We start from the raw sequence: 12,441 nt of genomic DNA, 5'->3' as shown, positions 1-12,441 counted from the left end.
AATCTAATATAAAATCTTATTAACTCTTCAACTGAATGTTTACCCTTACCAAAAGTTGGGAAGTATTGTTGTCACACAAGTATATAAGTCCCTGGGAAGGGAGTGTGAAGGACTATCATCATTTTATCACAAGATTTGTTTAAACAGCTTATTTGTTTAAGCAAAACTAGCACTGTTTGGCAGTTTGTTAGTCCCCACAAAGTGATCACTAAAGCTGTTTCTTTAAAAATTATTTCCTTTGTGGCTTAACGGGTTAGCTTATGAATTAAATATACAAGTTCTTATAGAATTGGTTAAAAAAAATGTCAGTCTATTAACTACAAGAAGTTAATAGGAAGGTGTGATGCATCCAGTTTTGTTTCCTATCTTTGCCAGTGATCTGATAGATATCAGTAGTGATACCTTCCCTGTTACAACCAAGGTTTACTGTTTGAACTAGATATTTCTGTTTCTACCAAACACTGCTTCACCAAAGCTTCAAAACATGATGCACATTCTGCTTCATGCAAAAATACCATTCATGCCAACCACAAGGGAGAGAAGACAAACAAAACTACAAACCAGAAATTGCTGGCATTCAAGGAGAGCTTCCACTCTATGTTCTGACAGTATTACAGTGCAGTTTGAAAATGTATTTTTAAGTGTTTTCCTTATGATTTGGAATGTTCTGTTGTAAAAAGAAACAGACATTTTAGATTACAATTTGTCATTTTACATCTAATGCACTATAAACACATCTTTACTAGAAAATGTTAAATAACTGATAAATCACCTAACAGTAATATATTAGATATAAAACGATAACTACAATCTTTTGAGAATTACTTATTTCATTCTTCTATGTACTATCAGGTCTATACAGTAGACTGCAAATGGTTCATATCAGTTATCAATTAGAAAACAACAATTGGAAAAAGTTATAATACATTATCTTTAGAGACAGAGAAACAACTTTGGTATACTGACCATTTAGCAGTTCTCAATTATTTGAACTTCAAAATGAATGCACCCCAAAAATAAGCAAGAAGAATGTTTATTATTCATGATCAGTTGGGAGTCCATCAGCTACTTCTGGTCACCACAAGAAAAACAGAAATGTCTGGAAAAGTTCAGCAGGTCTGGCAGCATCTGTGGAGAGAAATCAAGTTAGCATTTCAGGTCCAGTGACCCTTCCTCGGAACCAGAGTTAACTCTGATTTCTCTCCACAGATGCCACCACATCTGCTGATCTTTTCCAGCAACTTGTGTTCTTTTTTTCTGATTTACATCATCCATAGTTCTTTCGGTTTTTCTAGTCACTGTTGTATCAATCTATTCCTACTTTGTAGATCAAACTTACACAGGGTCCAGATGAGCAGTAGGTTCATCCAGAAGTAGGATTTTAGCCTTGCTGAGAATCGATCGAGCCAAACACATGAGCTGTTTATGACCATTGCTGAGGATATAACCACCATCCACCAAAACAAAATTAAGATTATCTGGAAATTGCTCGATCATTGATTTCAAGCCCACCTGTAGTAATATAATTGGCATCAGTAAAACAATGTGCAGAACTTAATCAAAAGGACATCAGAATTAGGAGCAAAAGTAAGCTAAACAACCGCTTAGGCCTGCTCCACCATTCAATAAGGTCATGACTGAACTGATTGTAGTGTCAACTTCTCTTTCCTGCTGTTACACCTGGAACACTCAACTCTCCCACAGTTCGAGAATTTATCTCAGCCCTGCAATAGAATCAAAGAAGCAGCCTCTGTAGCTCGAGGGAATACAAATTGCAAATATTTCCAACACTGAGAAAAGACAGTTTCATCAGAACAGATGTGATGGAGATCGATAAAATGAGATGGAATCCTTGCTGGAAGCAATTCAATCTGTGGCACAGAGTTTTTTTGCTGTTGTTGAGAGGCTTAGTCTTTTGAGCAGTGCGTGGTAGCCCTCCTGAGAGGGACATGAGGGCTGATGTCATCACTTGGTATCAGAAGTTGGCAGAAGCAGCTCTAGTGAAAGCCAGTAACAACTGATGTGACATGGGGTCAGAACATCAAGTTCCTGGCTGATTTCTCAAAGAATCAAGAACGTTGGGAAGAGGACTGAAAGTAGAGTTGTGGTAGAAGATCAAGCATAATCATATACTGAATGGTAAGGCAGGCCCAAAGGGCTAAATGGTCTATTCTTGCTTCTTGTTCCTACATTCTTAGGTTGAATTACTTCCTCCCAGTTAGGACTGCTACAGGCATGGCTTCAAAATGCCTGGATCAGAGAGAAGAATAAGTCATGGTTCCTATTAATTATCATTGTTTAACAACTTTGCTGTAAATGCTTGTGTAGATATCAGATGAGGACAGGGTCAACCTTACCTATAATTAGCCTGTATAAAGTTAAGCCTCAAGGGTATCTTGCATCCAGATTTTGTGATTCCTGCACTTTAGGAAGGATGAGAAGGATTCCTTTCCTGATATATTCTTTTTCCTGCCTCACAGTGCCAGGGACCTGGGTTCGATTCCAGCCTTGGGCGACTGTCTATGTGGAGTTTGCACATTCTCCCCATGTCTGCATGGGTTTCCATTGGGTGCTCTGGTTTCCTCCCACAGTCCAAAATATGCAGATTAGATGGATTGGCCATGCTAAATTGTCCATAGTGTCCAGGGATGTGTAAGTTAGGTGGATTAACCGTGGCAAATGCAGGGTTACAGGAATACGGTATGGGGTGAGTCTGGATGTGATGCTCCTTGCAGAGTTGGTGTGGACTTGTTGGGCTGAATGGCCTGTTTCCACACTGTAGGAATTATATGGATTCTATGGCTATGTTGATGATCCTGATCTTGATGCGCATGGAACAATTTCAAAATCTTTGGATGATACAAAACTTGGGAAACTTTCGACAAGTACAGTGTGGAACTCCAAAAGGACAATGACAAGTTGGTGAAGTGGGCAGATAGATGGCAGATGAAATTCAATGCAGATAAATGTGAGGTGATGCATTTTGGTAGGAAGAACATGGACAGGCAATAAAAAATAAGGGGTACAATTCTAAAGGGGATGCAGGAGAAGAGGGACCTGAATGTACATGTGCATTGATCATTGAAGTGGCAGATTAGGTGGAGGGAGCAGTTAATATAGCAGACAGTACCCTTCAATTTATTAATAGGGACAGAGTATAAGAGTAAGGAAGTGATGCTGAACTTGTATAAGACACTTGTTAGACCTCAGCTGGAGTATTGTGCCTAGTTCTGGGTGTCACATTATCGGAAAGATGTGAATGTATTGGAGAGTAGAAGAGAATAATGGTTCCAGGGATGACACGCATCACTTAATACAGTAGATTGGAGAGGTTAAGACTGTTGTCCTGAGACAGAAGAAAGGTAAGAGGAGAGCTGATAGAGATTTCAAACCATGAAGGGGCTGAATAGAGTAGATAGGGAGAAACTGTTCCTCCTCCTAAAAGTATCACGAATGAGAAGGCACAGATTTAAAGTAAATTGCAAAAGAAGCAAATGTGAAGTGAGAAAAATCTTTTTCAGACAGTAGGTATTTAGGGTATGGAATGCACTTCCTGGAAATGTGTTGTAGGCAGGGTAAATGGAGGCATTCAAGAGGGTATTGGATGATTACTTAAACAGAAACAACGTGCAAGGAAATCGGAAAAAGGTAGGAGAATGACACTAAGTCATGATGAGAGCTGATGCAGACACAATGTGCACTGAATGGCCTCCTTCTGTGCCATAACACTTCAGCGAATCTGTGATTCTTTAGAGAGGGTGCTGACAAAACCTAATGAGGATGGTTCCAGAGATACAGACCTTAAATTACATGGATGGATTGCATAAGTTGGCCTTGCTCTTTTTAGAGAAAAGGTTGAAAGGAGATTTGATAGAAGTGTTCAAAATTATGAGGGATCTAGGCACAGTAAATGAAAATGTTTTATTACTGAAGGAATCAAATATAAAAGTAGGTAGTTTTGTCACAGTTGTGTAGAGCAACAGTGAGACCACATTTGGAGTGCTGTCTATAATTTAGATTTCCTTATTTAAGAAAGGATGTAAATACGAAGAAGGTACAGATGACTAACACTGAGGAGGGGAAGGATTATATTATGAGGAAATCTTGGACAAGCTAGGCCTGTATACATTGGATTTTATCCACTTTGTAGCTTAGAAGAATGAAAGGTGATCTTATTGAAAAATAGGGAGCTAGGATTTAAGAGGAGGAATAGCCCCTTTGGGACTGTAAACCTGCTTCAATAAGACTGTGGTTAATTGTGTTATGGCTTCTCAGCTCCACCTTCCTGTCTGCACGCCATAACCTTTGACTCCCTTTTCTATCAAAAATCTGTCTAACTCAGCCACAAATAAATTTGAAGACTGAAACATCATTATTTCTTAGGAAATAAATGCCAACTGGAACAACACAATCTAAAAATTTCCCTTGATCTCTGTCATAAAACAGTGAACACTTATTATTAACACATGTCTTCCAGCTTTAGTCTCCTCTACAAGAGGAAATATCCTCCAGGTAACCAATCTATCCAGACCCCTCAATATGTTTTAGTAAGATCATCTCTCATTCTTCTAAGCTACTGAGAGTATAACTATTTCAAACCTATTTAACCTCTCTTTATAACATAGGCCCTTCATACAAGGAATGAGTTGGGTGAACCTTCTCTAAACTGCTTCTTTTTTGTATTCACTTGTAGAATGTGGGCATTATTGGCCAGGCCAACATTTATTGCCCATTCCTAGTTATTCTTGAGAAGGTGTGATAAGCTGCCTTCTTGCAGTCCATGTGCTGGAGTAATTATATTCTGAGTAATTATATTTCTTTTTCAAAAAAGGAAGCCAAAACCAGACACAAGTACTCTAGATGTGGTCTCTCCAATACCCTGCACAACTGTAATAAAATTTCTCTACTTATTTATTCTATTCACCTTACAACAAACAACATTCCATTTGCCTTCTGAATCACTTGCTGTACTTTCATATTAACTTCATGTGATTCATTCACCAGGACACCAAATCGTTCTGTAACATTGAGTTCTGCACTACCTCTCCATTTAAAAAGTATAATGCTTTTGTCGTCTTCTTGAAAAATGGATAAGTTTACATGAATCAAGTCACACTCCATGTGCCAAATTTTTGCCCACCCACTTAACTGGTCTATATCACTTTACATACTTGCTACTTCCTCTTGACCACCTAACTTCTTACCTATCCTGTTGTCATTAGAAAATTTAACTACCATACTTTTGATCCCATCAACCAAATCATTATATAGATTTTAATTAGCTGCAGACCCAGCACCAATTCCTTTGATACTTCACTCGTTAGAGCTTCCTCATCCAAAAATGACATGCACCCCGAGGGGTTTGACAGACTGGATGCTGAAAGGATGCTTCCCCTTGTGGGAGAGATTGTGAGGGAACGGAGTTTAAAAATAAGGGTCTCCCATTTCAGATGGAGATGAGGAGGATTTCTTTTTCTCGCAGAGATCACAAGTCTTTGGAACACTCTTCCCTTGACAGCAATCAAGGCACGATCATCAAATACTTTTAAGACTGACGTTGGCAAGAATGTGGAGTTGAGGCTGCAATTAGATCAGCCATAGTGTTGTTGAATGGTGGATCGGCTAGATGGGTCGAATGACCTACTCCTGTTCCTAATTCATGTGTTTATATTGTTGTAGATGGGTCTGAAAACAAAATGCTTGTTTGAGTGCAGTACGCACCACTCACTGTAATGATATAATGGGGACTTGGTCAGGCTAGAGAGTTAGCTAATAGGAGACAAACCTGAGGCTAGTATGCCCTGTAAATATTTATCATATTTATGTAACATCAATAGTTAGTGTAATGTAATAAATTTAACTTATAAAATAATCAGATATTGTTTACTCAACAGGACTCCTCTAGCTGGATCAGAAAGGTGGAAATGTTAATCCATGGTAGGTCACTTTAGGCTTGAAAGAATCCACACATGACACATATATGTTCCCATTGGTGGAAGTGCCAAGAACCATAAGCCATCAATTTAAGGTGACTAGAACCAATAGTGACACCAGAAGAAAGTATGCTACACAGCCAGTCATCAGGATCTGATATGCACCCTGCTTGATAGTGTGATTGAAATAGACTTAATTATAGCATTCGAAAGGAAATTGGATAAGCAAAAACTGGTAAGGACATGGTAGACCAAATGGCCTCTTTCTGTTCCATAAACACTCTATTTGTCTATGATTCCCTAAAGTTGGAAAAATGTTTGGAAGTTGGCTTATCGAAGGTCAAAGGTGAATATTGGTCATTTGAATGAATTGTAAGTATCCAGGGAATAGTGAGTCAGCAAAGAGTCAATAGCTTCAGGCAAAAATTGAGAGAAAGTGGAACGACATTTTTAAAGAAAGTTACCTGATGAAACAAACAATTAGTGCTGCATTAACAACTCTAACATTGCTGTTGTTCATCTGAGAAGAAATTAATTGACAGCAGATAGTTTGAATTCACTCACTTGATAAAAATAGAAGGCAGTTTGCTCAATGCAGACACAACATATATAAACTGAGTGCAAAGTAATCCTGCTGGAGCTTTGCAGTGTTATTTTCAATACAATAGTCATTTTTATCGTTAGAGAAAGTGTATTATTTATAACTTGAGACAAATCATTTAAATTACAATTATTTATTATGAAATCTGGTATCACAGTTATTTCAGTTCATCCAGGATAATGAATGATGCACTGTATTTATTACTAACATCCAAGAAAGCGATGTATGGTTTACCTCTTCAGTGGCTTTCCAGATTTCCTCATCACTCCACTGTTCATAAGGATCCAAGTTCTTCCGGAAGGTTCCAGAGAACACAAAGACTTTCTGTAAGGCGGAATATTGAATTACAGTTGTTTTCTGAGGGATTTTGTACAAGTTTATTACTGTCCTGATAGACATCTTTATCAATATATCAACATAGGATGAGAAGTTAGGAGAAACAGAAGGCCTTTCGATCCATTCTCCATTGTTTAAGCCAGTGGTTTGCAAACATTTTTTTGGTTGAAGGAACCTTTTTTCAAATGGGCTGGCAATCACAGCATCCCCCCTCCACCCCCTCCCATTTAGGTTGTAGTACTGCACAATACTCATTTTATAAAAGTGCTATACATAAAAGGTATCTTAATAATTCTTTCAATAAATCAAAATTTCACTTACAGATATTGATGAAATGGGTGTGCCTACTTCTCACTGCAGAGTCTGTCTATTTTTGACAGCAGTACAGAGAAGGTAGGAATACAGAAGAGTAGGACCCCAGAGGAGTAAAAAAAGACATGCAGATTGAACTGCAGCATGGTGAGATCACAGTCAGGAGAAAGCACTGAGGAAGCAAGTGGAAAGTAAGTGCATGGGAATGGAAGTGACAGGATGGATGTGCATGGGAAGAGCCCGAAGCAGGAGCACTAGGGGGAGCAGGAGGATGGAGATGGTGAATAAATGAGTAGGTACATGGAGTGGGTGCGAAGGCAGGGGACCAGGAAGCAGGAGGACCACGAGAGTAGTTGGGGAGAGCAGGGGCATGGGGAAGCGGAACGTGCCTCCAGCCATTACTTATGCATTCCTTGCGTCAAAAATACACTGAATCATTGCTCACCTTATTGACCTATAAGGTCACCTGCATCCTAGACCCTTTGGAAAGTCTCTACAGTTCCAAGCTTGAGTGGCCAATGCCGGCCTGATCAAAGCAAAACATGACCTTTACTCATGCACAAATGCTAACATTGTTCTATAACTTCTGGGTCTACCAAATTTACATGCACTGGAAGTCAATGAAACTTCCAAATTTCCAAATATGTAAGGAAAATAATTCAATATTTTTCCTCAAATACAAAAATTGCTTCTAACTTGGATTTTAATTGTTATTGTCAGTCTAGTGTAAATGATGCCAAAACATCCAATATCATTGCACTTGTTTAAATCAAAGAAAATCAAGAAGGGGCTGTCACTGACATGGCTTCTATTCAGAAAAACTCAACTTTGTAACTGTTGGCACTTTAGAATATATTACCTGTGGAATGACGCCAAATGCTTTTCTCCATTTTTGCAAAGAGACTGAATTCCAGGATATCCCATCAATCTGAATTTCCCCTTCAGTAGACAAGAGACGCAAAAGAGCAGAAAGTAATGTGCTTTTTCCAGCACCTGTTCGTCCCAACAATCCAACCTGTTGTTATATTCAGAGTACAGTGCTTAGTAAACCAACTAAAGTAACACAGTAATTGGGCTGAATCCATTGAAAGTGGTAGGGATGATATAACAGCAACAAAACCAAATTTGTTACAAAGCAAATCACTTGTAGCAGTTTCCTATATTTCAGATGCGATTCATGAAACAACTATCATTATAAATGCTGTAAGGAACACTTGGGACATTTTTACTTTCAGATAACACTAAATTTTATATTAACATAAATTTATTTCTATTTACTCCGAATTTGTCTGAAACGGCTGAATAATTTGAATGCTGGATCTCAAATCTTTCATCTGTTATTTTGCAATTTGTATGTTGAAAAAGGTTTAAACTACTAAAGAACCCTAAAGAACTCTATTGGCCTTAACCTGTTTCAGAATAGCTTTGGTCTTGTATTGCACAGAACAGGAGATGTACAAAAAAATTAGTATATTAAAAGCTGATAAGTAACCTGTTCCAGATTGAATGCATCCTAGGTCACAGAAAGAAACATATGTAAAAATAACAGAGGCATAGTTCTCAATCCAGATTTGCCGCAGGAAGAAGGGAGGATTGCTCATGTTACACAGTTTATCAAGAAATGGGAGAGGAATAAACTAAGAAACTACAGGCCAGGCAACCTAACATCAGTGGAAATTAAGTTGTTTAAAAGCATTATATAAGGCAAAGCCATTTTCTGAAGAAGGGTCTAGACCCAAAACATCAACTTTCCTGCTCCTCTGATGCTGCTTGGCCTGCTGTGTTCATCCAGCTCTACACTTTGTTATCTTATATAAGGCAAAGGAGCTTTAATTCAGAAAGTCAATTCATTCAGTCAAGAATAGCCAACAAATATGAACTTGACTGAATTCTTTGATGAGGCAACAGATGAGGTTGAACAGGTGATGCAGTAAATGTATATATGAACTTCTGTAAGGTAGTCAATAAAGTTCCATACAGAATCTTACTTAAAAATGATCAACTTGCATTTATATAGTGCTTTCCCCCAACTCAAAATGTTTGAAAGTAGCTTATAGCCAATAAAGTAGTGTAATCACTGTAGTAATACATTAAACATGGTGGCAATTAGTGTAATTTTCTACAGCAATCTGATGATTATCACATAGCCTGGTTTATGATGTTGTTTGAAAAATAAATATTAAGCAGAACATTGGGAATAACTCCCCTCCTCTTTTTTGAAATAGTGCCAGAGGATTTTTATGTCAAGCTTAGAGGGCAGAAAGGATCTCTGTTTAACATCTCATCTGAAAGATGGCATGTTCAAAGGTGCAATATTCCCCTAGCACAGTATTAGAGCATCTGCCTAGATTTTGGTGTTTAAATCTCTGGGCTAAAAATTGAACACATAACTTCAGAGACAAGCTGAACTGAACTGAATTGAACCACAACTAAGACACAAAAATTATCACAAAATGAAAGCCGCTGAAATGAACATGGAATGGTTGCGAGTTTGCCTCCAATTGGATAATGTACATAAGCGGATATTGTGGTATTAAAGAATTCAACAGACATTTCTTACAGCTTATTATGTATCAATATTACATTCTTCAGGTATGTACATGGTTGGGCTAGTATTAAACTATTAGGTTACAACAGAGATGTACACTTTCAGTAGTTTCGCGCTTCAAATAATCTGAGGTAAAATGGAGAATGGGACACTTATTCCCTCAGGTCACATGGTATGATTCAGTGAAGATATCAGAGCATGTCTCTTAAAGATATACTGACGTATTTACCTGTGAGACATAAAACAACCAATGACCTAGAAAATAACTGATTCAGTGACAGGAAAAAAAGGACATTGAGGAGTAATGGATATTTTTCAGGTTGGGAAGAAATTTAGAGTAATGTTCTAAACGATTAATTTTGAATTGATTACACATTGCAATTTTTGTGAAGAATATAGACCCAATTGTATACATTATAAATTTTGCAGATTATATAAAATGCAGTAAAGTAACTAATTGGACTAAAGCAGATATGTTCCATGACCTTGATGGCTTACATCCTAGGATCCTAAATGAAGTAGCTACCGAAATAATGGATGCATTGGTTATAATTTTGCAAAAATCCTTGGATTCTGGAGAACAACTAGATGATTGGAAAACTGCTAATGTGACAACTCTATTCAAAAAGGGAGGGAGGCAAAAAGTAGGCAATTGTAGGTCAATTTGCCTAATATCTATTTTTGGAAAAGTATTAAAATCAATTGCATAGGAAGTAATAGCAGAACATTTGGAAAATCATAATCTAATTAAGCAAGGCTTCATGACAGGAAAGTCATGTGTGACTAAGTTATGAGAGTTCTTCGAGGAAGACTCCATCAGAGTGGATAGAGGGGAACCAGTAGATGTGTTGTATTTGAACATCCAGAAGGCATTGGACAAGGTACCTCCTAAAAGGTCAAGTCATAAAGTAAGAGCCCAAGTTGTTGGAGGTAGTATATTGGCATGGATAGAGAATTGGCTAATGGGCAGGAAATGGGTTCTTTATCAGGACGACAACCTGTGACAGTGGGATTCAACAGGGACCAGAGCTGGGACTGAACTGTTTGCAATGTATATTAATGATTTGGAGGAAAGAAGCAAATGTACTGTCACCAAGTTTGCAGATGACACAAAAATAGGAGGAAAGGCAGGTTGTCAGAGCAGGTCTTGGGATGAGGTCAGGGGTGGGGAGATTTTGAAGCTAGTAAAGTCCACATTGAGACCATTGGGTTGTAGGGTTCCAAGGCGGAATATGAGGTTCTGTTCCTCCAGTTTCCGGGTGACCCAAGACCAGCACCCCCTCTCATGCCCGCCTCCTTGACCTGTCCGTCTTCTCTCCCACCTATCCGCTCCTCCCACCTCACTGACCAACCCCCATCCCAACTTCCTCCCTACACTCACCCTTACCAGCTTCATCCCTGCCTCCTTGACCTGCCTGTCTTCTCTCTCCCACCTATCTGCTCCACTATCCACCTTCTATCATCGTCCCCCCATCTCTCTATTTATTTCAGAGACCCCTTCCCCTCCCTGATTTCTGAAGAAGTGTCCAGACCTGAAACGTCAGCTTTCCTGCTCCTCTGATGCTGCCTGGCCTGCTGTGTTCCTCCAGCTCCACACCTTGTTATCTCAGACTCCAGCATCGGCAGTTCCTACTATCTCTTTTGAGTAATGAGAGTTGTTTTGGTCCCCTTATTTAAGGAAAGATATCATTTCATTGGAGGCAATTCAAAAAAAGTTCACTGCGATGATCCCCAGAATAGAGAGATTGTTTTACAAACAAAGGTTAAACAGACTGGGACTCCACTCATTGGAATTAGGAAGAATGAGAGGTGACCTCATTGAAACATACAGAATTCTTAAGGAGCTTGACAAGGTGAATGCTAAAAAGATGTTTCGTCTCATAGGTGAGTCTAGGACCAGAGGGCATAGTCTCAGAATTAAGGACCGTCAGTTTAAGACTGAGTTGAGGAGGAATTTCTTCTCTCAGACTGTTGTGAATCATTGGAATTCCCTACTACTGAGAGCTGTGGGAGCAGAGTTCTTTTGTATATTTAAGGCTGAGATAGGTAGATTCTTGATCAGTAGGGGAATCAAGGGTTATGGGGAAAAGACAGGAAAGTGGAAGTGAAGAATGTCAGATCAGCCATGATCCAATTGAATGGTGGAGCAGTCTTGAGATGCCAAATAATCTAGCCCTATTCCTTTTTCTTATGGTCTCATAATGATGTGGATAGTTTTAGGCTTCAGGATGTCACATACCAGTTGATGAAATGGAAAGAAGCGTGGCAGAAGGAGAACATGGAGAAGTTTAAAGTGATATATTTTGAGAGGGCTAATGTTGAAAGACGTTACAAAAAAAAGCATGATTCTGAAAAACATAGATGCGAAGGAAGACCTTTGTGCTACTTTGCGTCTTTTAAAAATTAATTCACTCATGAGATGTGGGTGTAGCTGGCTGGCCAGCATTTATTGCCCATCACTAGTTGCCCTTGAGAAGGTGGTAGTGGGCTACTTTCTTGAATCGCCACAGTCAATGTGTTATGAGTAGACACACAATGCTTTTAGAGAGGGAATTCCAGGAATTTGACTCAAAAATACTGGAGGAATGGTGATATATTCCCATGCATTGACAGTGAATGGCACTATTTCAGATAAAGAGAGTTATCCCCAATGTTCTGCTTAATATTTATCTTTCAATCAACATCATAAAACAGGCTATTGCTGTGGGAAA

At 38.7% G+C, this 12,441-nt stretch overlaps 1 protein-coding gene across 1 annotated transcript in view; it reads right to left on the bottom strand.

The window, feature by feature from the left end:
* Nucleotides 1-12,441, bottom strand: part of cftr (CF transmembrane conductance regulator) — a 113,209-nt gene that overhangs the window by 2,365 nt on the left and 98,403 nt on the right. The window contains exons 23-26 of the mRNA XM_020525436.2: nt 8,042-8,197; nt 6,769-6,858; nt 1,340-1,512; nt 562-667 (exon numbers count right to left, since the gene is read on the bottom strand). Of these exons, the coding sequence (XP_020381025.1) occupies nt 562-667; nt 1,340-1,512; nt 6,769-6,858; nt 8,042-8,197 (525 nt within the window). The remainder of the gene's footprint in view (nt 1-561; nt 668-1,339; nt 1,513-6,768; nt 6,859-8,041; nt 8,198-12,441) is intronic.

This window comes from Rhincodon typus, chromosome 18 (genome assembly GCF_021869965.1).
Source record: "Rhincodon typus isolate 14 chromosome 18, sRhiTyp1.1, whole genome shotgun sequence".
NCBI lineage: Eukaryota > Metazoa > Chordata > Chondrichthyes > Orectolobiformes > Rhincodontidae > Rhincodon > Rhincodon typus.
This window is presented reverse-complemented; position numbering and strand designations above follow the sequence as displayed.